Source organism: Mustela lutreola, chromosome 9, assembly GCF_030435805.1.
Source record: "Mustela lutreola isolate mMusLut2 chromosome 9, mMusLut2.pri, whole genome shotgun sequence".
NCBI lineage: Eukaryota > Metazoa > Chordata > Mammalia > Carnivora > Mustelidae > Mustela > Mustela lutreola.
Window position 1 is genome coordinate 107,782,827 of NC_081298.1, and position 26,904 is coordinate 107,809,730.

Below are 26,904 nucleotides of genomic sequence, written 5' to 3' on the forward strand. Positions count from 1 at the left end.
GTTTGTATCATTTGGGCTTCTGTATCCTCCCCAAGGGGAGCTGGGGAAACTGACAAATAGTACCCTGTAACATGTCAGTGTCCTCAGATTACCATTAGTTTCTAAGCTTGTAACAGTGTGTCACCATTTAGGAATTTTACTGTCATATTCCTTTTTTATTGCCCCAAAAAAGTTAGGACAAACTCAGTGGCTAAAATACACATTGATCATCACACAGTTTCTAGGAGTCAGGCTTCTGGGCAGAGTTTACCTGGGTTCTCTTCTTGGGGTCGCCCAGGAAGAAACAAGGTGCTGGCCAGACTTCCTTCTCATCCAGAGGCTTGAAGAATCTGTTTCCAAGGTCTTTTCAGGTTGTGGGAAGAATTCTTTTCTTTATGACTATCTTACTAAAGGTCCTGACTTTTGGTAGCTATAGGACAGAGGTCACATCAATGTCCTAGTGGCCACTCAAAGTTCCTGACATGTGAGATCCTTAGTAATCATCCCAGCAATGGGAAATCCATCCAGAAGAAAGAGAGCTTAATTTCTCCTTTAAGGGCATCGTCCTGATTTAGTGAGGTCCCACCATCATAATCTTCATTTTAATTAACTCAGAATCAACTGACTTGGGATGGTAGCTACATCTGCCAAATCCCTTCCCCTCTGCAAGATTGCATGGGCTCGAAGGAAGTCACAGGCTTTGCCCACACTGAATGGGAGGGCATGAACCCTGGGGAGTAGGTGTCATACCCCCCAACCCTCAAGATCTCTTTGATACAACTATCCCACTTACATAAGGCTTTTTTTGCTTGCTTATTTCCATTCTCTTTCTCCCAAGAGTCTCTGGTGCCTAGAACATCAAATACAAAAGCTCCTCAGGTAATGGATCATGAACAGCATCAGACCCACCCCTCAGGGCCATGTTTCCCTTCTAGCTTCTCATATTTCTCCTATTGCTTCCCAACTGAAGAAATAGTCAATGTTTCCCTTGGCTTTGTGTTACATTTGTAATAAATTGATAAATAATATTAGGCATGTAATTTGAAAAATGCCTGAATTAGGAAAGAAAGAACCATCTCATATGAATAACCCAAGCTCCTACCCTAAGGACCTAGAAAATAAAGAGCAAATAAAATCCAAGCAGGTAGAATGAAGGAAATATAAGAATTAGAGTGAAAGTCAATGGAATATATATTCTAGCCCCTCAAAAAACGTAGGATCCTTTTAAAACCAGCAAGGGGCAGAGAGCTACATGTATTGTCGTGCTATTGAGCCAAAGGCTGTGTATCATTCAGTTTCAGAGGGAAAGGTAAATGTTTGGCTCACAAAAAAAAAAAAAAAAAAAAAAAAAAAAGAAAGAAAAAGAAAAAAAAAAGACTTGTTTTGGCTCCACCTGATAGTTGGATGGGGGCTGGTTCTCTTCTCTAGAGGGAGCCAGTGCCTGTCATTCGTGGAACATCCTTGCACCTATCTAGGTTCCAGATCACACTCTGGGGTTCTAGTTTCCCTATGTTTTGGGGGTTCAGAGGTCTTTACAGAGACCTTAATGTATGGAATAAGGTTCAGTTCAGCAGCGGCCAGGGGAAGAGGCAGCACCCCTCTGGGGATTGGGATTTGCTGATGGAAATTATGTACAGCAGATTCTTACTACAGAGGAAATTCACCACCCACACTACCCCTTTTTTTGGTAATGGTGTTGAATTAAGCTGTCTGGACAGGAACGTGTAAGTGATGCCCTGGTCCAGAGGTCCACATGCCTCCCCAAAGCCCTGAGAACTTTCCTTCTCCTCTGCCTGCCTAGCTTCTACAGGTAGAAGGACCACAGGGACTTCTAAGCCAAGACCCCCTCACCCACCCGCTGCTGAATTGCTTCTTCCTCTGCAACCAGAATACCCTTGGAATTATTTTCAACGGGCATCATTAGGAGAGTGGGTGTTTAGCTGGTGACAGGGCTCAGCCAGCATCATGGATTTTCCAGCTCAAATTCTCAGTGTCTTGCTGTTTAGTGTCACAGCTGAGAAAGAAGGGAAGCTCAAAACTTACAACCTCTTTGCCATCAGAGCTGGAGTCTAGGACCAGTTTTTTCTTTCTTTGGCTTGAGTCTTTTGGCAAATCTGCATGTTGCATGCTAGGAAGACGTTCCCTTCCTCTCTTTCTGCTTGCTTCCATCTCTTCTGTCTCTCCCATGTGATCTTAGTTTCCAGTGGGGGAACCATCTTGACCCAGTCTCCAGCCTCTCTGGCTGCTTCCCAAGAGAAGAGAGTCACCATCCTCTCAGAGACCAGCTCCAACATAAGCTCCAGCAACTTAAACAGGTACCATCAGAAGCCTGGAGCTTCCCCTAAGCTACTTGTTTACTTCTCAGCAAGCCTAGCTTCGGGGGTCCTGGCTCACCTCAGCAGGCATGGATGTGGGTGGGAACTCTTAACTGTCTCACCACCAGTAGCCTGGGGGTCTAATGCGCAGCCAATTACTGTAGCCAGCAAGGGCAACAGTGTTAAAGATAACAACAAAAGCTCCAGCTGTGGGCCCAGCTATGCTCCCTCAGATACCCTGAAGGTCATGGGCTCTGCATCCAAGCCTGGGAGACCTCACTGTGGCCATCTGTGCTGCCCTGGACTTGGCTGACTGTAGAAGATGGTGGGCTTTTCTCAATGGGCTCCGTTTTGGCGACAGCCTGGTTCATGAAGGGAAAGGTGAAGCAGGTGTGATGCCATTCCTCCAGAGCATTACTCTTGTTTTGTTTTTGTTTGTTTGTTTAAGATTTTTATTTATTTATCTGTCAGAGAGAGAGAGCACAAGTAGGCAGAGAGTCAGTCAGAGGGAGAAGCAGGGTCCCCGTTGAGCAGAGAGCCAGAGATCTGCTGGATCCTTGGACCATGGGATCATGACCTGAGCTGAAAGCAGACACTTAACTGACTGAACCACCCAGGCGCCCACCTCCGACTTAGGTCATTCTTAAAAGAAAGTTACTTTCTTGATCCATTCATCTGTTGATGGACATCTATAAAAAATAAAAAATTTAAAAAAAAAACAAAGTTACTTTCTGCACTGCCCTGTAAGGCTTTCTTTGCTAACAGGATTGAATTAAGCCTGTCTGGACAGGATCCCATAAATAATGCCCTGGACCAGACATACACACACCTCACAAAAGCGCTGAGAACCTTCCCTCTCCTATGGCTGCCTAATTTACATAAATGGAAGGACCACAGAGACTTATAAGCCAGGACCTCCTCACTCACACCTTGCTGATTTGTATCTTCCTCTGGTACAAATAATTCTAAAATATATATGGAACCAGAAAAGACCCCCAAAGCCACAGGAATGTTGTAAAAGGAAGCCAAAGCTGGTGGCATCACAATTCCAGACTTCAAGCTCTATTACAAAGCTCTCATCATCAAGACAGTATGGTACTGGCACTAAAACAGACACTTAGACCCATGGAACAGAATAGAGAAACCAGAAATGGACCCTCAACTCTATGGTCAAGTAATCTTTGACAAAGTATGAAAGAATACTCAATGGAAAAAAATGAAAATCTCTTCAATGAAAGATATTGGGAAAACTGGACAGACACATGCAGAAAGATGAAACTGAACCAGTTTCTTAGACCATACACAAAAATGGACTCAAAATGGATGAAAGACCTTAATGTGAGAGAGGAATCCATGAAAATCTTAGAGGAGAATACAGGCAGCAAACTCCATGACCTCGACCACAACAACTTCTTTCTGAATGTCTCTTCAAAGGCCAGGGAAACAAAGGCAAAAAATGAACTATTGGGACTTCATCGGGATTAAAAAGTTTTTTAGTAGAAATAAAGTAATTGTAGAAATAGAAAAAAGGGAACCATGACAATACAGTAATAGCCTACATTGCTCCATTATTGTGCAAGTCAATATCAGACAACCAGCTCTCTAGAAAATGAAAGTTCAGAAAGAAGAAATATTTATTTATTTATTTAATATTTTAACAGCATAAGGAATCAAGTCAATGGTATTGTAATTGCACTGTATGGTGACAGATGTGGCCATAGAATAATGTATGAACTTGTTGAATCACTATGTTGTACAGCTGAAATAGGATAGCCCTATGTGTCAATGATGCTAATACAAAAAAAGAGGAAATATTTAAATCCTTGATCCAAACATCTTCCACAGGAATCCAAAGAAAAAGAAGTTCTTGTTCAGGGTCGATGTTCCAGGAGACTTCAGAATTCACCTCCTCCCATGGACACGTGGAACCTACAGCTATGTATGGGACAACTCCCACTGTGAGACATCTAGATACTAGCTGAGGGACTCCTACACATTTATTGTATTATTTTAAATTATAATACACAAATATTCTTGCAAGAGAATGGGTTAAAGAGGTCATACCCACATTGGAACACGTGCACAAAGCTGGGACACATTCTTGCTATGAACTCCACCTCCAACAGAACCATATACCATTGGAAGGGATCTTGTAACTCCCGGTTTCTCCCTGAAGAGCAAAGGGTTTTGACCCAACTTCTAGTGCCTCCACTTGCAAAACTTCCACCTGAGGAACCGGCCCCAAAACACCTCAATCTGGAAGCCAGCGGGGCAGTGCATGGAGACTCCCCAAGAGAACAGTGAACAAAGAAACAGGGAGCAGATGGAACCCCTCTACCTCCCAGTCTTACCCTCAAAGAAGCCTATTTTCAGATCTTAAAGGCTGCTGCCTGACAGTTAGGCTTCCAATTCAGAACACATCTATGGGCTGCCTGCAATCCTCCCTAGAAATCGGGGAAGACTGACTGTGTTTGTACTCTGCATTCTCTCTCTGCCCAGCTCCAGGTCCCTAGTGTCTCCCTGGAAAGAGCTTGTGCACTTGTCTGGTGCCCCAGCACCCCTTGACCACCTGGCTCTGTTGGCCAGTAGGGCTGAAGTTCTCAGACCCACAGGGCTAGAGCAAATAAAAACAAATAATATTTGCAGAAATAATACTTGTGTGTTAGAACTGAAAAATAATACTTTCAATAAACTTGGAAATATTATAATAAGTTTGTGATAAGCTTGCAAACAGATAAACTTGCAAGAATATTTGTGTATTATAATTTAAAATAATACAATAAATATGTATAATAGATGGTAATACTTTATTAATTTGATATCTTGACTGAGTATAAGATTTTTCTGGATTGTTTTTCTGCAATTTCATTTATTATGGCATCAAAATTTGTACTTTTAGCAAACTCAGTTACCATATGTAATTGCAAATAATAATGTCTTTTGGCAAAATACAAGATCTCAAATATTTTTCAGTAAGTTTTAATTTTGAAAAGTTTTTTTCTGATGCAAAAGAAAAAAAAAGCCCTGAGTTGTTTGGAATATTTTATAGTCTGCAATGACATTATGCTGTCTTTCTGATTAATTGTTTGAACTATAAATTTTAATATGTCTAGACATGATGAACCATTTCTAAAAGAAAAGACTTAACTCTTCACACAAATTAGTTTTGTGTAAATTGGATTTAATATCAGTTACAAATGTATACCATATCTTAATGTTTCTTCTGACATTGCTTGCAATATAATATGTAGATATAAAACATGAAACTGACAATAGCTCCATAATTTGTATACATTTAAGAACACCTATTTATTACATTCTGCCTCTGTCCTTCAATTACAACTAATCCTCAAATAGTCTTATTAAAGAATGTTTAGTATGAAGCTTCATATAAAATAGTGCTCTTCATCAAATGTGACACTATTTAAACTTAACATTTACTTCTAGGACTGTGGCTACTTAGTTTACATTGCCATAGCTGTTTTCAAAACTGAGATCCTAAATTCCCTGAAGAATTCTCATAATTTTTTTTTGACATATTGGTATGCTATGCTCTGCTCATTGCAAGTGTAGCTACCCTCTCTCTCCGCACAACACTGTTCAAATATCATAAACTATTTCCCTTCCTTGTACCTTTCATCCCTGTGACCTACTCATTCCAGTTTGGAAGCCCGTTTGTCCCAATCTATGTCACACATTCTTCCCCTCCTGCCTGTTCCCTTCCCCTCAGGCAACCACCAGTTTGGTCTCTGTATTCAGGGGTCGTTCTGCTTTTGTTTGTTTTGTTTTATATTTTAGATTCTACATATAAATGAAATCATATGATGTTTGTCTTTCTCTGGACTTACTTCAACTCACATAATAGCCTACTGGTCCACCCATGTTGTCTCAAATGGCTAGATTTCATTCTTTTTATGGCTGGGTAAAATTTCATTGTATATATGGACATTGTCTTTATAGGATTAGCAGCTTATATCTGTTATGGGTTTCCAAGTCTGTTTGGGAGCTTGAAGAAAAAGGTTTGCAGTTGTTCTTGGCCATATTTCCTATGGGGTTAGTGTGTGTATAGAGTGTTACCTAGAGAACATAGTACAAGAACAGTTAGTATTGAAAGGGTCCATGGATAAAAGGATGAGACCAATACAAAGCAAAGGTCAAGCAAAGCTTTATTTTGCACCAAGCATCGAGAATCAAACTGACCGGCCAGGGCCGTCTCTTGCAAAGAGGCGACCCCTCCCAGTCTCACAGACTAACTTTTATAGAGTAAAGGCCATGTGATTGAGCCTGGCCACACACAGGTGGCCAATGGAATTACATTCTACCCCATGATAGTCATCTAATTCAGCCTATGACCTTGGCTAGAATTTGTCTGGAGCCCAAAAGGCGGGGCTCACACTCCTTGTTGGGTAATACGTGCACTTTCCCTTGATTGGACGTTTCCACCTGGCCTGGCTCATCCTGGGCGGGTAGGGAGGTAATATATGCCCTTTCACTGATTGGACGTTTCCACCTGGCTGGACACGTCCTTGTATGTGGGCTCTGTTATCAGGGGCTGGTCAGTCATATTTCACTAGTTCTGTTTCTAAGTGCTTTTCTCTTGGGTTGGAAGGGGCAGGTTCAATCTAAGTTTACTGCATAAACAACAAAATGGCTCACTCTGGCTAAGTAGGCTCTAACAGTATAACTGGGAAAGAAGAAATTCAGAGAGTGGGAAAATAAGCAGTAATAAATTCTGAATGATATCAAATATTATCCTACTGAAAATATCACAAACTTTGTTAGCTCAAAAATGTATGTAATTCCCACCTAATCATGGTGGATAATCTTTTTAATGTGCTGTTGGATCCTGTTGGCTAGGATCTTGTTGAGAATCTTAACATCCATATTCATCAGAGATATTGGTCTAAAATTCTCCTTTTTGGTAGGGTCTTTGTCTGGTTTGGGGATCAGGGTAATGCTGGCTTCATAGAAAGAGTCTGGAAGTTTTCCTTCTGATTCAATTTTTTGAAACAGCTTCAAGAGAATAGGTGTTATTTCTTCTTTGAAAGTTTGGTAGAATTCCCCAGGGAATCTGTCAGGTCCTGGGCTCTTGTTTTTTGGGAGGTTTTCAATATCAGCCACAGCAACTTCTTCCAAGATATGTCTCCAAAGGCAAAGGAAACAAAAGCAAAAATAAACTTTTGGGACTTCATCAAAATCAAAAGCTTCTGCACAGCAAAGGAAACAGTAAAAAAAAAAAAAAAACAAACAAAGAGGCAACCCACGGAATGGGAGAAGATATTTGCAAATGACAGTACAGACAAAAGGTTGATATCCAGGATCTATAATGAATTCCTCAAACTCAACACACACGGAACAGGCAAACATATCAAAAAATGGGACGAAGATATGAACAGACACTTCTCCAATCAAGACATACAAATGGCTGTCAGACACATGAAAAAATGTTCATCATCACTAGCCATCAGGGAGATTCAAATTAAAACCACATTGAGATATCACCTTACACCAGTTAGAATGGCCAAAATTAACAAAACAGGAAACAACATGTATTGGAGAGGATGTGGAGAAAGGGGAACCCTCTTACACTGTTGGTGGGAATGCAAGTTGGTTCAGCCTCTTTGGAGAACAGTGTGGAGATTCCTCAAGAAATTAAAAATAGAACTCCCCTATGACCCTGCAATTGCACTCCTGGGTATTTACCCCAAAGATACAGATGTCGTGAAAAGAAGGGCCATCTGTACCCCAATGTTTATAGCAGCAATGGCCACGGTTGCCAAACTATGAAAAGAACCAAGATGCCCTTCAATGGATGAATGGATAAGGAAGATGTGGTCCATATACACTATGGAGTATTATGCCTCCATCAGAAAGGACAAATACCCAACTTTTGTAGCAACATGGACGGGACTGGAAGAGATTATGCTGAATGAAATAAGTCAAGCAGAGAGAGTCAATTATCATATGGTTTCACTTATTTGTGGAGCATAAAAATATCATGGAGGACAAGGGGTGTTAGAGAGGAGAAGGGAGTTGGGATAAATTGGAAGGGGAGGTGAATCATGAGAGACTATGGACTCTGAAGTGGCGGGGAGTTTTGAGGTTGGGGTATCAGGTGGTGGGTATTATAGAGGGCACAGATTGCATGGAGCACTGGGTGTGGTGAAAAAATAATGAATACTATTTTTCTGAAAATAAATAAATTTAATAAAAAAAATGTATGTAATTGTGTTGCCACAAAATATGCCTAGGGTTTCTGACACTCAGGCTGAGTAATTGTCCCTGACCCATGCGTACAGGCTGGGAGGGTCCGGTTAAGGTTCAGGACAGCTGTCCTGGCAGCTCACTGCTCAGCCCCACAGGATGACACGTCACTTCTGGAGCTGGTTATGCCCCGCTGAGGCTGTTGGCGTCCAAGGGCCAGGACTCGGTCCAGAGCACTCAGCTGCATGTTACTGCCCTGACTTCCCCAGCACCTGCCTCTGACCACAGCTCAGAGTCTCTGTTGTGCCAGCTCCCTGCTCAGGCAACACACGTGCCCGCCAAACAGAGAGGTTTGTGTTCGGGCTTGAACCACTGTGGGAGGAAAATGTGATTCTTGAAAACAGTAATAAACTCCCACATCATCAGCCTCCACCCTGCTGATTCTCAGGGTGAAATCTGTCCCTGACCCACTGCCACTGAACCTGTCTGGGATGCCAGTGAAACGGTTGGAAACCCTGTAGATCAGGAGCTGTGGGGACTGGCCTGGCTTCTGCAGGTACCAATGCAAATAGGTGTTTCCATTACTGTGTACGAGGCTCTGACTGGCCCTGCAGGAGATGGAGGCTGGCTCTCCAGGAGTGACGGACAGCAAGAGTGGGGTCTGAGTCAGCACGACCTCCCCGCTGTATCCTAAAATAATGAGAGTTAAGTACAGATTATGGAATAAGAGTATAATCCATTTTTATGATTTTAAATTTTGATTATATTAGGCCAAATCATTATTTTGTGATTGGATTCCTATTCTAAATATATTCAATTTCCATGGAGAACCCAAGAATTGCAGGGCACAGAGTGGCCACATTTTTTTTCCTTCAGCATCTCACTAAAGCACTGTTCTTTTGTCCTTGCAGAGTCTTCATAATTTTCACAGATCTCAATATTTAATACCCCTTTTAGGAGGGCAATCTCACCCCTGGAGAGAACACACATAGGGACTAACAGCACCCAAAAGCTCACCCTCCTCACTGCAATCTCCCATCTCCTCCCAGCTTTGCTCTTACCTGGGACCCAGAGCATCAGAAGCCCCAGGAACTGAGATGGGAACCTCATTTTGAGAAGCTGAACTGTGAGTCCTAGTAAGTAAACACAAGCTCAGAGCTGAACTTTATCTCAGACTTCCAAGGCAAGGTCCTCCCCAGGGGACAATATGCAAATCCTGTGGTGGGTGTGGCAGAATGGAAGGAGCAAAAGACAGGGTGCAGGTCCCTCTCCTGGGAGAGCACTAACTTAAAATGTCTTCTCTGTTTGGAGGAAAATTAACAGAGACAGATTACTGCTTTGTGGCAAGCAGGATCTCCCTGTGATAATCAGGATCTGTGGCAGGACACAGTGCTCCTAGCCCTGCCTTCTGAGAAAGCAGAGTCCATGTCTGACCAGAGTCCATGTCTGGCAGGTGAATAGCTAACCTCCTGGATTCCTGTCAGCTAATGTCCAGGAGGAAACAGGTCCCACTCCCACTCCAGCTGATTGACCGGAGATCTCCCGATCCCAGGATGAACTGAAGATGGTTCAGGAGTCTCTGGGATCTGCTGTTTCCAGGTTAATGGTTTTAGACAATTTAGTAATGATTAATGAAGAATTAAATTCACCCTGGGGCTTTGTGAATATTACTCTAGTAGAAGATGAAAGTGAGAAGAACTTGACAGGTAGAAAAGAATCTCTCACTTACAGGAGGAGAACTCATAGTCTTGCAGAAGATAATAGGAAAGAAGACAGAATTTTATGCTTCAGCTAATGCGTATGAAGATTGTGGTAACCATTTGTTATAATCTTGTGGTATCCTGTCATGTTTCTCTCTCTGTCCCCAGAGTTAGATAGATAAAGAGAGAGAGAGAGAGAGGTAAGCAGATAGTTAGTGGCACACACACCATATGACATATGTGAGACCCTTCACTAAAAAAGGGACATATACTGATGGTTTGTCACGTGTCAGGTTGACATTATGTCATATCGAATCATTTGTGAGAATTGTATCAACTTCAAATTATCTCACAACTCAAGTCACTGTTCTGCAAACAAAATCCTGTAGAAGAATGGAGTTTGTACTTCTATTGGATCTCCAGTAATTTAAATCCAAAGTCATACTGAATTGAAAAATAACTGAAATTTCAGGCATGATAAGGAGAAAAGTTCAGTCTGAATATCTTCTAGGAAATCCTCCAAGAGTTAGATTTTGTGTAAAATCTAATAGAGTTAGTGTAAAAATGGTATCGAAAGCAAAGCCTGATCTCAGCATAGAGACTTGGTTGTTGAATACAAACTATGGAAGAAGTAGAAGTAGTAGAGCCCTTGTCCCATAGTTGACTAGTTAGCGTTTTATTTGTCCTTTTCTGTGATTTCTGTGCTAGCCAGTGCAATACTGAATCTTACCCTTGAAAATGGCAGCCTTCCTAACAAATCCTGCCAGTGAGGGAATTCAGGAAGATAAGCCAGTGAAAAAGAAAAAAATCAGGACAAAAACAAATGGAAAATACAAGACAGTGCAAATCTTAAGATGAGTTTGAAAAACTATTCATTACAGATGTTAAATTAAGAATTACATTATCTAACACTGTGTGTCAAGTAACTAAAAAAAGGATCAGATTTGCATTACCCATTATGATATGTGAAACCTCAATATGTGGATATATGGTTGGAAATTATATATCTGTCATGTTTATTTACTGTGTATCAGTTTAAAGTTTTCTTTTTTTTCTTTATTTTTTTTACAAAAATTCCTAAGAATGCTTGAATTTCAAAAATTATACTATTTCTTACAAAACTTTAAATGAAAATTTTACATGTCTCCTTATCTGTTTGGTTACATATCTCATAATGTCTTGCCTTAAAATAAGTAGAAAATGTAAAATCTTGTAAAGCTTTCTTTCTTGTCTAAAGGCTTTGAAGTTTTCTTGTACTCCCCGTAGACTGAAGGAAGAGCATTCCTAATTCTAAACAGGAGTGTTTGTGTCCTTCGTGTTTACAAACTAGGTTGTATCCTGGACAGTAAAATGGACCCCATTGAGCAGGTCATGGCACACCACACAGAAATGACCAGCATTTGTAAGGAGTTTAACAAGAACCTCCATGAGGTCCAGGTGGGGAAAAGAACTCTAGATTCACTAATCTTGACCACCATCACCTGAATTAGCAAGGCCTTATACAGGTGGGTTTTACTGCACTTTTGTCTCTTTACCAGCAGATGTCTAATTGGAATCCATAAAAGTGGAAGCCAGGGTGTGATTTGTGTCCTTTGGGGCAATGCTCTTGCTGCTTTGGTTATGTGAGTCCATTATTCTGGGGTCAGGGTGTGTGGGTGGGGAGTGTGATTCTGTTATACATTCTGTAGAACTTGATCTATAAATTTTCTCAAGTAAAAAAGCTCAAACTCATAGCGCTTTGGCCAAGTTGATGGACAACAGACCTGTGTCCTGACTGAGCCCAAATGTAAGTTCTTTCTGAGAAAAGATGAGTTTATCCTTGCCAGAGAACTGAGATGAAGCCACCCAGCAGAGGGAGTTTGTCCAACAGGAGGTCTGTTGAGTAGCTTCTTGGTACCTGTGATTGAAATGGATCCCTTTTTCTAAAGAACTGCAAATTATCACCCTCTAGAGGATGAGCATCAGCGGCCCCAGGAGCTGAGATGGGAATCTCATTTTGAGAAGCTGAACTGTGGAGTCCTAGTAAGTAAACACAAGCTCAGAGCTGAACTTTATGTCAGACTTCCAAGGCAAGGTCCTCCCCAGGGGATAATATGCAAATCCCATGGTGGGTGTGGCAGAGTGGAAGGAGCCAAAGTCAGGGTGCAGGTCCCTCTCCTGGGGGAGCAGTAACTTAAAATGTCTTCTGTGTTTGGAGAGAAACTAACAAAGACAAATTCCTACTGCCTTTTGGGAAGCAAGATCTCCCTGAACACAGTGCTCATAGCCCTGCCTTCTGAGAAGGCTCCAGAGAACCTGATGATACAGACATGAGTGTCCAGAGTCCATTTATGGGTGGTGAATGGTCAACATGTTTGGATTCCTGTCAGCTAATGTCCAGGAGGAAACAAGTCCCACTCCCACTCCAGGTGACTGGCAAGTGATCTCTGGTTCCCAGGATGATCTGGAGATGGTTCAGGAGTCTCTGGGGTTTGGCCTTTTAGGTTAATGGTTTAAAACAATTCAGTAATGATTTAAAATTAATGAAACTTATCCTGGGTCCTCTCGTATTATACTCTATGTGAAGATGAATGTGAAAAACCTACAGGGGTAGGAAAGAATCTCTCACTCGCAAGTAGAGAATTATATTCTTGGGTAAGAGAATAGGGACAAAGACAGAATTTATGCTTCTGGCAGTGAGGGTGCCATTTGTGGTAACCATTTGTTACATCTGGCGAGTATCGGTCATACTTCTCTCTCTCTCCCCCAGAAAGACACACAGACATACATTCAAATGAATAGATACACACACATACTCCATAACAATAAAGAAATTTCTTAGAGAAGCACTTCCTAAGAGGATGAGACAGAACAATAATGTTTCATTTTGTGATGTTTGCTTCTACATTATCTTTTTCCTGTGATGCGCAGAAGACCCCTTCCCATATAGAGGCTTCGTCATGATGTGTAAACAGTTGCTATCAGGGATTCTGGTTCCTTGTTAGCTCTGTGTGAGAAGTTGTGTCTCTCCCTTGGGTTTTATGCTTGGCATCCACAGTCATGACTCTGCAGTTCAAGAAGAGATTTTGTAGGCGAGAATAGCAGGAACTGGGTAACCATTTGAATGTCTAATGGTCACCTATGACAGACATTTTCTGGGGTTTTCAGTGAACCCCAATCACTGTAGAAGAGAGTACAGGGTCAGAGCTGCTTGGGGCATCAGTTTACCAAGTGCAGGGACATAACATGATTCTGCATGTGTCAGCCTGATGGAGGTGTTAGTCAGTTGATTGTGAGAATTGTATCTACATTTATGTATATTATACATATATATGCATATAGACATACATTTACATATATATGAATGAATATATATGAATGAACTTTAGATTTAACCACATTTAATAAGTCTAAATGATCTACACAATTTGTCACTATTACTCAAAGTAATGTCAGTTAGATGTTTCTATAATGGGGTGAATTTTACACTTTTAAATCAAATATTTTAAAAAAATTTCTTTGTTTTGCATCTTCTTATGAATGGATTTCCAAGTATTCCTTTTTATGCCATCGTGCTTAATAAAACCTGTCAATTTCTATGTGGAGATGTATAAAAACTGTACTAGTCAGATTTGACACACTATTTCAACAAACCATTGAAAAACTCAGTGGCTTCTCATACTAAGCATTTGTGTCTATAGTCATGGATGTTCATGTTGACAATAATTTGAATAATGCACATGGGGCTCATCTATGTGGTTCTTCTGCAGGGAGATGAATGGTTCTCTAACCTACGGATTGTGGTTGATCTGCGACCAAGACAGAGTGTGGTGACTCCCATGGCACAACATGCTCATGGCAAGCTGTGGGAGGGTACAGAAACCACAAAGTAAGTAAATCCAAGTCCAGTCATTCTGACAGAATTGCATATAATTTGGTCTTTGTGGTCTTTGTAATTCTTTAAATTTCTACAAATAATTATTACATTTATTGTTTTAGGTTATGTGACCATCTTGTTTCCAAATAATTATATTTTTCCAAATATACAGTCTAAAGAGGCTTGTAATTTAATTTTGTGTGAATTAGGAAGTAAATTTGGAGGGTTTTTTGAGATGTGGCTTTAATTTAACAGGTGGCTTTTAATAGAAATGTCTTCAATGAAAATAGAAAATTAAAGAAAGACTAATTTATGGGAAGTAAAAATGCTCTATAACAGAGCATCTTAAACCTTACACAACTCTCCTGCCATCTTGTTAAAATGGAGAGCCATATGAGTAGGTATCAGGTGGAGACAGCTATTTCACATTTGTCACAGACTTTCAGGGTTGTTGATGATGCTCTCATTTATAGAGAATTTTAAGCAACAAGATATTCTTATATTAAGAAAAAAACAATGCTTCATCCACATTTAGGTTTTTTTTTTTTTTTTCCAATCACAAAAGTCCTTCATTGTCAGGTTATTTCTATATACATGACACAATTTCCTCAACCATCTGTTCCCTCAGTCACTTAACAAAATCTTCTTGTTATGACCTGATGATGATAGCTAGAAGAATATTCACACATATTCTGGGGCCTTCCCTTAACTGGCCAACTTCTGAGAGATGTAAAAACAGTGACCATCCCAGGCTGTCTTCTGTCAACTCCCCATCACCACCATCACTTCTGGAAGCACATTTTCCTGAGCCCCCTTTCCTCTATGGTTCCCTACAGAGTTGCTCACGAGGCACCTTACCCTAGATCTGGAGGTCAGAAGAGGAGGAAACAAAGCATTTCATCAGCACCTGCAGGCAGATGAGTGATAAGTGAGGGACTGGAGAATCACCTGGGGAGGGGCTGCCGAGGTTAGGGCATCATCCCCTCCATCCCTGGCCCTCCTAGACAGGTCTGGGGATCATGTGGCTAGGGAGCCTGTATCTCCAATGGTATAAATTCTCTGACTTATGGGATATTACTGATGAATAACCATTTCTAGTGTCTGTTTCCCTTATTACTATATCCCCTGGCCTTTGAAAGAGTGACATTTAGACATTGCTTCCTTACAGGAAGCAATTCCGGCTTGGAATACCTAGAGTGGCTTCTTTTTTGCTGTACAAACCTTGGCAGATGCCATCACCCACACTCCTCAGGTAAAATGATCGGGGGAAAGGGAGTCAGTCAGGAGACCGGGGATCCTCCTTGCCATTCTCCCAAAGCTCCCATAATCTCCAAATTGTGGCTGCCTCTGAGAAACTGTCTGAGCAGGTACAGACATCAGAGAAGCAGCGGGGTCAGCCTAGCCCCTCACATCTGCTTCCCTGGTGATTTATGTTCTGACCTGTAATACTGTGGGCAGGTAGCTGTTAGACTGTTGGCAGTAGTAGGTCCCAGCATCTTCAGGCTCCAGGCTGCTGATTCTTAGGGTGAAGTCTGTCCCAGACCCACTGCTGCTAATCCTCGACAGGACCCCAGTTTCCAGCTTGGATGTTGCATAGATCAGGAGCTTAGGAGCTCTCCCTGGCTCCTGCTGATATCAGGCTAACCACTTGTTAATGTTCTGACTCGCCCCGCAGGTGATGGTGACTCCTTCTTTTGGAGCCATGGACAGGACGGCAGGAGACTGGCTCAGCACAATCTCGCCATGAGAGGCTGAAACCACACAGGAAACATTGGCAGAGCCTCATGATATGTACATGGAAGTCACCAGTATCTCGTTCGGTGGGACATAGGATACTACTTATTTTTAAAATATGCTAAATTCATCTCTGGAAGGATTCCCAATGAAGAAATAAAATCAGGCATGAAAATCATACCCCCACTTTAATCTGCTTTGTGTAAATATTCTCACCTGGAACCCAGAGGAGCAGAAGGCCAGGAAGCTGTGATGGAGTCACCATCTTGCTGCTTTCCATGGGTCCAGTGTGTTTCTGCCACACACCGAGAGACTCTGTTATAAGACTCTGAGAGGCAGAAACACTTCAGATCTAAGAGGAAGAAGATATGCAAATTATGGGGCATTCGTATTGCTTAAAATACTCAATAATTAAATTTATCAGAAGAATCCCCCCACCAGGACCCATTCTCCTTTGGGTATGTTATCTCCCTCTTCTGGGCCTGTGAAGGTTTTGAAAGTGCTTACCCCATGCTTGGCCAAATACAAGGTCTACCAGCAGGGGGCATGGCATATGATGTAATGCAGTTCTCTGGTGGATATTGCTTTCACCTGCAGTGAAGAGCTAGTCACATCCTCAGTCTTGGCCCAGGGCTATGTTAACTCCCTGCTCTCTGCTGCAGTGCGTTGTATAAACACCCCCCAGAGCATCCCGCCAGGCCATACTCTGTCAATTACATACTATTAATTGCACATGATGAGTGAGAAGTAGTGAGGACTTCACCTACTTACAAAAACACATGTGCTCAAACAGTGCAATCAAACCCTACAAAAATTCACTTGGGCCCCCACTCTGGTGGCTATGTCAGGGGTCCAGATATCTGAGGAATATGGGGACATCCTCTCTGGAGTAAAGGACAAGTGCTTGCATCTTGTACCTCTGACCACTGACGTTGAAGCACACTACCTTGTTGAGTGTTGAGTGTTGGGACAACACATTCCAAAGTTGGATAAGCTACACCATTCTGGTTATGAGCTAATTTTGAAGTCAGTAGTGTAGAGTGGGTGCAGAGCAGGAGGGACTGTATCAGGTTTAGGTCTCTGTGCAAGTGGGTCCTATGACCTCTCCTATCATTTGGTGGTACATGCATCTGTGTTAGGAAGGACATTGTGGACACTCTGGCAAGTCCAGAGGAAGACTCATAGTATAGACTTCCCGGTTCTTCAGCAAGACATGGTCCTTCTCACAAACAACCTACTCACTGTTCAACAAGTAGTTCCCAGCATAGCACAGGCCCCAGTAGACCTGTCCACAGCAAATCAATTAACTGTGTGACAGAGCTCTTTGTCCTAAACCAGAAATGTGACACACTAATTTTTTTTAAAGATTTTATTTATTTATTTGAGAGAGAGACAGTGAGAGAGAGCATGAGTGAGGAGAAGGTCAGAGTGAGAAGCAGACTCCCCGTGGAGCTGGGAGCCCAATGCGGGACTCAATCCCAGAACTCCGGGATCATGACCTGAGCTGAAGGCAGTCGGCCAACCATCTGAGCCACCCAGGTGTCCCTGACACACCAGATTTTAAGATTGGGTGGAGCCCAGCAGCAGACAATCCCAGAAAGGAGATAGTACTTTCTTTAGTATTGGATCCAAGCAGATTCAGCAGGCACACGATTTATGGGACAAGAGTTTCAGATCACCACAATAATTACCACTCTTGCCCAAACACCCCTAAATGAGCTTCTATTTTCAGCCTCATGAGGCTTTATATTTAATGCATTTTCTTATTTCTGCATTCTTGCTGCTCCAGCCAGGAAGGGACTGTCTCTCCCAAAATTAGCTAATTCTCAGAGGCAGTAAAAGACTTGCCCAAGGGCATAGGATTGATATGCAAGACAGACAATCCTGTGTCCAAATCCTTACTCTCTTCTTGTCAATGAGACCAGGAATCTGTGACGTTTCCCTCTACCCAAATCCCCCTGGGTACCAAAGGACAAGGGGCAAAGCTGTAGTCTGCAGCCTGCTGAAATTTTCAAACTATCCAATCTTATGTCTATGCAGCTTATTGACTTTGCTTCTCCATTATCCTTCATGAAATACAGTAAAAAATACAGGCCAGCAGTACTTCTTTCTGCCTGTGCTTCTCACCTCAGTACTGCCTGTGTCGCCGGGTGGCATGCTGTGTGTTCTATTTCCAGGGGACTATGTGTATAATAAAAACTTCTTACTGCATTCTAATAGCTTTCCGGTCTTGGTTTCTTACCACATGTGATTAAAGACACAGGGCCTGCCAACCAGCTAATAGCAGAGTAAGGACTCCAGGTTCTGCCCAGGTTTGCATGATATGTTGATGTAAGTTAAACTGGACAGCCTCCATACCATTCCGTAATGAAATAGGATGTTTTTTTTAGTAGATGCTCAAAGAGCACAAATGGTCATTGACTTAATGTGGCCGGGAAAGTGGCCTGAAGTAAGGATATGGATGCCGTACGGGGTGGCTGGCTAGGAAGGATCTGTTAGGAGGAGAGTGAAAGGATAAAGGAGGAAAGATCAGAAGCAAGAAATTACCCGGTCTAATCAAAATGAGAAACTTAGCTAAAAGCAAATCAAAGCAAAACAAAACCCCAAAGTCAAAACCACCACCAAGACAAAACCCTACAGTGTCTGGGATACATGGGACCAAACAGAGGATCTAACGTTTGTGCCACTGGAATCCTAGAAAGAGTGGGGAGAGAGGATGGAGATGAAAAATAATTGGAACAAGTAATTGCTCAAAAATTTTCACATTTAACAGACCCCCAATAGCATAATCCTGAAGAAATATATGTCAAGACACATCGAATTAACATTTCCGAGCACTAAAGAAAAAGGAAAAATATCATAGGATGAAAGAAAAAAATCACACCTACTCAGAGAGGAAAACACCTCGAATGACAGAGGATTTCTATTCAGAAACCATGGGGGCCAGAAGGAAATGAGGTCAACTGTGGAGAGCCATCCAGCAGATGCAAGGAGTCACGTAGACGGGAGTGCCTGAAGATTGAGGAACTGAGAATGATTGGTTTAGGAGGATGTGGGTGCGCTCGTGGCTGACGCACACAGCACCAGGAGCCAAGAGATAAACGCATGATCACCGCTAGAGAACAATAGAGTCCTGTATGGTTACATAAGGGTCCACAAGGACACTGCGTGCACGGCGTTATGATTGGCCAAATAGGGGGGCGAGAACGGGTGAACTTCGTGGATAAATACTGCTGTAAGTGCTTGGTGCGGCGCGGCCGCCATTAGTATTAGTAATAAAAGAAGCTTGCCACTCACCTCGTCTGCGGGTCGTTCTTGCGGGCCGAGAGCGACAGTCAACATTTCTTTTTTCTGGATATAATTGACATATAACATTGTGTAATCTAAGGTTTACACAATGTGATAATTTGATCTATGTTTATATTGTGAAATGATTACCAACATAAGGATGTTTAATGCAACCGTCACTTCACATAATTATCTTTCTTGTTTTACTTATTTACTTTTTTGTGGTGAGAACATTGAAGGTTTATTCTTTTAGTAACCTTCAAGTACAATAGAATACTGTTACCTACAGTCACCATGCTGTACATGAGACCAGCAGAAATTATTTCATATGCAGAGTTTGTACCCTGTGATCAACATCCCCCTATTTATCTCACCACCCAACCCCTGGCAAACACTAAACTATTCTCTGTTTGTATGTATTTGGGTTTTTTAGATTCCACATGGAAGTGATATTATACATAATGTCTTTCTCTGTCTTCCTATTTCACTTAGCATATTACTTTCAAGTTTCATCTATGTTGTCCCAAATGGCAAGATTCCCTTCCCTTTCATGACTGAGTAGTATTTCATTGTGTGCGTACACATGTATAGCACATCTTCTTTATCCATTTATCCATCAGTGGACACTTAGGTTGTTTCCCTATCATGGCTGTTTTAATAATGCTGCAATGGACCCAGTGGTGCATATATAGTTTCTCAAATACCCAGAACTGGAATAACTGGATCATAGGGTAGTTCTATTGTTAAGTTTTTGAGGGAACTCCATACTGTTTTCCATAGTGGCTGCACCAATTTCCATCCCCAACAATACCTGAGGGTATTTCTCCTTATCCTCTCCATATCCTCTATAACCTTTGGTATTTCTTCTATTTTGTTTGTTTGGTTGGTTGGTTGGTTGTTTTTTTTTTTTTTTTTTTTTTTTTTGGTAACTAGATACTGAATTTTATCAAATACTTTTTCTGCATCTGTTGAGACAATCTTGTGATTTTTACCCTTAATTTTGTTCATGTGATATATCATGTTTTATGGATATTGAAACATCCTTGCATCTCTAGAGTAAATTTTACTTGATCATGGTGTATAATCCTTTTAGTGTATCATTGAATTTGGTTTGCTAACATTTTGTGGAGGATTTTTGCATCGATGTTCATCAGGGATATCGGCTTCCAGGTCTGGCCCTTCTGTTCTGGACACCAAGAGCTACAGCCTTGTCTCCCATCCCCTCCTGCTCCAGGCAGGGCTGGTCCCCCAGAATGAGATCTGGAAGGGGAGGCAGATGCACATAGCTTGGCCTCCGTGAAAATACAGAAACATGACAATGTGGATGTTCAGCTTGCTTTAAACTGCACATAGGTGAACAGATGTTTAATTTCAAACCCTATTATTTGCCCTATAAATGTGGCCCTTGTAGGGATGATCCCCTGGAAGTTCCCCCTGAGGGGAGGATGCTCCACCCTGGCCTCTCACTCGGGACTCCAGTCTGGTTGTCTCCACAGGGCTTCCACAGCTGGTGGGAGGTGGGGTTTTCTAAGTACCTGATATGAGGCAAAGTGGCCTTATTCTCATTTCCTGCCTACTATTCCCTTTCTGTATGTGTAGATTCCTTTCCTCTTCTGTTTCTAGTGTTTCTGTAATAATAATAAAGTTTTCTTTCCTTTATGAAGAGAAACAGGGCTGTGGTCTTTTGTGCAGCACAGGAGGGAACTCTGTCTTGTGATATGGGCTGTAGAAGTTCATCACACTAAAAAATACCTTGGCAGTAACATCTAAACTGGCATTGACCACCTCACTGGGCACCCTAGCCTACTTACGTTGACACATAAAATTAACCATCATCAGGGGCAAATGGAGGGGTGGAGTCATGGGAGAATTGACCCTTTTTGAGAGTGAGGTGTGGATCCCCAGGCAAAGTCTACTTGATACCGGCTCTGTCTGGGTTTAGGACATGGCTCATGTCATGAAGCAGTGCAGTGGATGGGGACCCACGGAACAGCCAGAGTGCCACCTGCCAGAGGAAGACTCAGGCATCTGCCCCACTTAGAGGAATGATGGCAGAAGTGTTGTGGTTGGACTTGCAGTGTGCCCAAAGCCTCCACAGCCTCTGCCCTCCTCACTGGGACTGCTTCACTGGGACAGCATCTTTGCTTAAGAAGGAACAGCAGAATGAGGAAAAGGTACAGGAAAGTTTATATGGTGCCCAAACAACCCTGTGCTCATTTCTCAAACTACCCCTTTAAAAAAAAAAGATTTTATCTATTAATTTGCCAGAGAGAGAGAGAGAGAGAGCGCACAAGCAAGGGAAACAAGAGGCAGAGGGAGAAGCAGGCTCCCCACTGAGCAATAAGCCCAATGTGAGACTCTATCCCAGGATGCTGGGATCATGACCTGAGCTGAAGGCAGCCACTTAACCAACTGAGCCACCCAGGCATCCCTCTTGCATCCCTTTTTGTGGGGGGTTAGTGAAGACAAATGCTGTGAAGATGTCTCAGGGATGCTGCCGGGGGGGGTTGTGCCCCAGGAAGCTGCATGTTTCCCAGGGTCCCACGGCAGGAGTGAGCCAGGAAGGTCTGTCTTTAGCATCTGACAAAGGACCATGAACATTACACCCTGTGGATCAGTTCTCCCTTCTGCTCCTCCTGGACTCTGGGACATTTCTCTTTTATTTCCTCATTCTCTTTTATTCACCCTCCATCACCAGGATGAAACCTTTGAGCTCTCCTATTCAGAATCTCCCACGTGGAAGGTAGTGTCCCTCTTCCTTTTTCCTTCCATGGGCCCTGTTTCCCAGCCTTCCTGGGCAGTGTCCTGCACATTCATTTCTGCTCTGTCTCCTTTCCTACCTCCCTTCTCTCTCTTCTCCATTTCTTCCAGGCTTACTCATTCTCACAAAGGCAATTCTCTCATTCTTTCTTTTTAAAATATTTTATCTATCTATTTATTGCTGGGGGGTTTGGCTGAGGGAGATGAAGAGAATCTCAGGCAGACACCCTGTTGAGTGGGGACCTGATGCCCGCTCTGTCTCACATGCCCGAGATCATGATCTGAGCCAAAACCAAGAGTTGGACGCTCAACAGACTGAGCCACCCAGGTGCTCTGATTCCCTCACTCTTCAACACTGTTCACTTTAGGAACACAGGGCCCTGTGCCTAAGCACCTTTTTACACCACTTGTCACCTTTTTCTTTAAAGTTGTCCCTTGGGCATTCAGGTCTAATCTTGTGACTGAAGGAAATCTCGGTTCTAAGTGTGCCATAACTTTATTCCCTTGTAAAACAGTTCATTAGCATGTCCGTCTGTGTGAAAATGGAGACAGTCTGAGCTAATCTTAGTATTATTTCCTCACCTCCTTCTGAAATTCATGGGTTGATGCACTTTAGCTTCAGGAAAGACTGCAGCAAACTTGGTCAGTGTGCTCCAAATGCCTTTACCTACAAAACAGATTTTCTTAATAATTAGAAATCTACTTCAAGAATCGCTATTAAGGGATCCATTTCTCTCATTCAAGGTATGTTTTCTGAGGGCTTCCTCAGTGTCCAGAGCAAAGACATCTGCTTTCACCCCAGCTGGGATAGCCAGGTGATAATCAACAGCATCAGTAAATATTTACTACATTGTGTTGGAGGAGCTATAAAGAAAAGTGAAGGAAGGAAGTATATAAAACCTTGCCAAAGAAGAGTGAGTAGAAAATTAAAATCAGATGATGTATTAGTTAGCTAGTGTCATGTGATAAATCACCCACAAATACAGTGGCTTAAAATGGTAGCATGTTTGTTGCTGTCATGTTTATTGGTTGGCTGCACAGTTCTGTTAATATGGGCTCAGGCTTGATTGATCTTGATTGATCTTGGCTGGCTTGCTCGTGTGCTTAAAATTGGTGGACTGGTGCTCCTGTTGTAGAAAGGCTCACATTTCTTTCCTCTCTTTCACATTTCTGTGGCAGGGGGCAGACCATCTTGACCTAGGAAATAGGAGATGGGATACTTGGCTTTAAGTGAGGATGAAGGAGGAGCTGTTAGAACCTGAAGAAGGAAAGAGAAAGAGTGAAGACTGACGAGACCCAGGAAGTGAAGTATGATTGTGGGGCAGGGTGAAGAGCCTTAGGAGGTGGGTGGTCATGAATCAAAGTTGGAGCAGTCGGGATTACTGTGTGTTTTCCTCCAGCAGATATATGGAGGGTTGGGACTTTGCTACATGAAATGAGACAATGGAAGGCTGAGGAAGCCTATATCCCTTGCATATAGGGAGTTGTTATAAAGAAGGATCATGGAATTCAGCTGAGGAAGGAGGAAAATGAGACTATGAAGGGCTTAAAGACAAGAAAATATGGAAAGGTCAATAGACTCATTAAAAGCTAATTTTCAGAAAACAGTAAAATTATGACTCTCATCGAGACATAGTAATGATGAACATGGGTTGAATTATTTTACTCATATGCTGTGAGGGAACGAGGAAGATGTAACTGGTTCAAAGAAAAAGTCAAAACACACAGATATACTTGGAGTAAAGGAATGAACTGCAGAGAGAGGCAAGCTGGTTCTCCACGGTGATGTAAGACATCAGTTAAGTAACTACCAGACAGGAGAGAATCATTCATCTGTTACCAACAGTTTATAAAGAGTTGCAAGATAGCTCAAAGATAATGACCAGGGTTGGACCCTGATAACCTGGAAAGGGACACTACAGACATGCCAAATTTTCCATGGAAACACAACATATATTTTTCCTATAGATTTCAGGTCTTACTGTAATGAAAGCCAGAAATTATTGGCAGAGGCATACCCAGTGGATTGAGCTGCAGAAATCTTAGAATGGGACAATGCTGAAATACTCAATATTGTTAAAAGAAACATTTATTTATTTATTTATTTATTTATTTATTTATTTATATGAGAGGGAGAGGGAATACCTGAGGGCATGAGCAGGGGAGTGGCAAAGGGAGAAGGAAAATCAGACTCCCCGCTGAACAGGGCTCCATCCCAGGACCCCAGGGATCATGACCTGAGCTGAAGGCAGAGACTTCAGCCTCAGCCAATGGACTGAACCACTCAGGCTCCCCTGAGATGCTCAGCATTCTAATGATGGAGAACTTGTCATGATTTTCTGATGGTGCACCTAAGGCATGGCCAGGAGAGTGACTGAACAAGACTGGGTAAGGAAGAGAGGATTGGAGGAGGATCAGCCAAACAACTGAGAGAGCAGGTAATGGAAGGTCATATACTGAGTACACTCAAACCACCAGGAATTGTGACAGGCTGAGAGAGGCTCTAGGAGGCGGGAACTAAAATATTCCAGAAACCAGGAGCGAATTTGGGACTGGTGTTTGTCTGCAGTAAGGTGTGATCCTAGAGTGGTCTAGCCTACCTATCTTGATTTCAAACATTGTTCTTCCACTTTCTAGGCAGGCCTAGAAGTCTAGAAGAGGCTGAGGGGGTGGCAGAAGCTCCATGAGCAGGCTGCTTCTAAAAGCAGCTCAGGGTGCTTTTAGAAGAAACACAGGCTACTGTGCATCTCAGTGGTTTGGAGGGTGAGTGTTGAGGGAGAAGGTGTCCAGACGGTGAGTCCTCTATCTCTCCTGTCTTTTTTTTGTTTGTTTGTTTGCCACCCTCATATAATCTGTTTTGCTGTTCTTTCCAAATTTAAAATGTTCTATAGTGACAAAAGCAGCCTGCTCTTAGCTCCTGGTTTTGCATTAGAAGTCTTTTTTTTTTTTTTAATGTTAAAAATATGTTGGGGGAAAAATGATGTGCATTGGTTCCAGCACAAGGATAGACCAAGATCTAGTATTTTCTCCTTCATGAGATTTTTTCTCTGGATTAAAATTTGAATGGCAAAGTCAGGACTTGATCTGGAAGCCAGATTTCTACATATTTCTACATCTTTCTACATATAAATGAAATCATATGATGTTTGCCTTTCTCTGGACTTACTTCACTTCACAATACCCTATTGGTCCATCCATGTTGTGTCAAATGGCTAGATTTCATTCTTTTCATGGCTGGGTAAAATTTCATAGTATATATGGACATCATCTTTACAGGATTAGGAGCATATATCTGCTATGCATTTCTAAGTCGGCTTGGGAGCTTGAAGAAAAAGATTTACTAATCCTTCCCAGCCGTATTTTTTGTGAGGTTAGTGTGTATAGAATGTTATCTAGAGAATATAGCATAAAAACAGTTAATGTAACTGGGAAAGAAGAAATTCAGATAGTGGGAAAATAAGCAATAATAAATTCTGAAGGATATAAAATATTATCCTACTAAAAATATCACAAACTTTGTTAGCTCAAAAATGTATGAAATTGTGTTGCCACAAATATGCCTCAGGTTTCTGATGCTCAAGCTGAGTAATTCTCCCTGAGCCCTACACACAAGCCAGGAGTGTTAGGTTGACATTCATGGCAGCTATGCCTGCCAGCTCACTGCTCAGCCCACAGGCTGATCATGTCCCTTCTGGAGCTGGTTGTGCCCTGCTGAGGCTGTTGGTGCCCAGAGGTCAGGACTCGGTCCAGAGCACTCAGTTGCATGTTACTGCCCTGACTTCCCCAGCACCTGCCACTGATGCCAGCTCAGAGCCTCTGCTGTGTCGGCTCCCAGCTCAGGCAACACACGTACCCAGTGGGGACCGCCAGACCAAGAGGTTTGTGTTCGGGGCGGAACCACTGTGGGAGGATCATGTGTATCTTGCTGACAGTAATAAACTCCCACATCGTCAGCCTCCACCCTGCTGATTCTCAGGGTGAAATCTGTCCCTGACCCGCTGCCACTGAACCTGTCTGGGACTCCAGTGAAACGGTTGGAAACCTTGTAGATCAGGAGCTGTGGGGACTGGCCTGGCTTCTGCAGGTACCAATGCAAATAGGTGTTTCCATTACTGTGTACGAGGCTCTGACTGGCCCTGCAGGAGATGGAGGCCGGCTCTCCAGGGGTGACTGACAGTGAGAGTGGGGTCTGTGTCAGCACGACCTCCCCACTGGATCCTACAACAATGAGAGATAAGTACAGATTATGGAAAACCATTATGAGCCATTATTATGAATTTAAATTTCATTTATATTAGGCTAAATCTTATTTTGTAATTAAATTCCTACTGTAAATACATCCCATTTCCATGGAGAACCCAAGAATTGCAGGGCATAGAGTGGCCACAGTTCCCCCCACCCCAGCATCTCACTAAAACACTGTTCTTTGTTCCCTTTAATTTCTCATAATTTTCTCGGATTTCAAAATTAAATTCCCCTCTTGGAGGGGAATCTCACCCCTGGACAGAATGCACATAGGGACTAACAGCACCCAGACAGCTCACCCTCCACACCCCAATCTCCCATCTCCTCCCTCCTCTGCTCTTACCTGGGACCCAGAGCATCAGCAGCCCCAGGAGCTGAGATGGGAACCTCATTTTGAGAAGCTGAACTGATGAGTCCTAGTAAGTAAACACAAGCTCAGAGCTGAACTTTATCTCAGACTTCCAAGGCAAGGTCCTCCCCAGGTGACAATATGCAAATCCTGTGGTGGGTGTGGCAGAGTGGAAAGAGCAAAAGACAGGGTGCAGGTCCCTCTCCTGGGAGTGCAGTAACTTAAAATGGCTTCTGTGTTTGGAGGGAAACTAACAGAGACAAATTCCCTACTGCTTGTGTGGGAATCAGGAAATCCCTGTGATAATCAGGATCTGTGGCAGGACACAGTGCTCATGGCCCTGCCTTCTAAGAAAGCTCCAGAAACCCTGACTATACAGGCACGCATGTCCAAAGCCCATTTCTGGCAGGTGAATGGCCATCCTGCCTGGATTCCTGTCAGCTAATGTCCAGGAGACAACAGGTCCTACTCCAG

General features: G+C 42.6%; 1 pseudogene and 1 gene segment (V, D, J or C); both read right to left on the reverse strand.

Annotated features, from left to right (window-relative positions):
- Positions 1-15,147: 15,147 nt before the first annotated feature.
- On the reverse strand, positions 15,148-16,115 carry LOC131807786 (immunoglobulin kappa variable 1D-12-like; annotated as a pseudogene).
- Positions 16,116-25,602: 9,487 nt separating this feature from the next.
- Positions 25,603-26,506, reverse strand: LOC131808422 (immunoglobulin kappa variable 2-29-like). The segment is given in 2 exon segments: positions 25,603-26,054; positions 26,425-26,506. Coding segments are annotated over 2 exon segments (501 nt in total).
- Between the last annotated feature and the right edge of the window lie 398 nt (positions 26,507-26,904).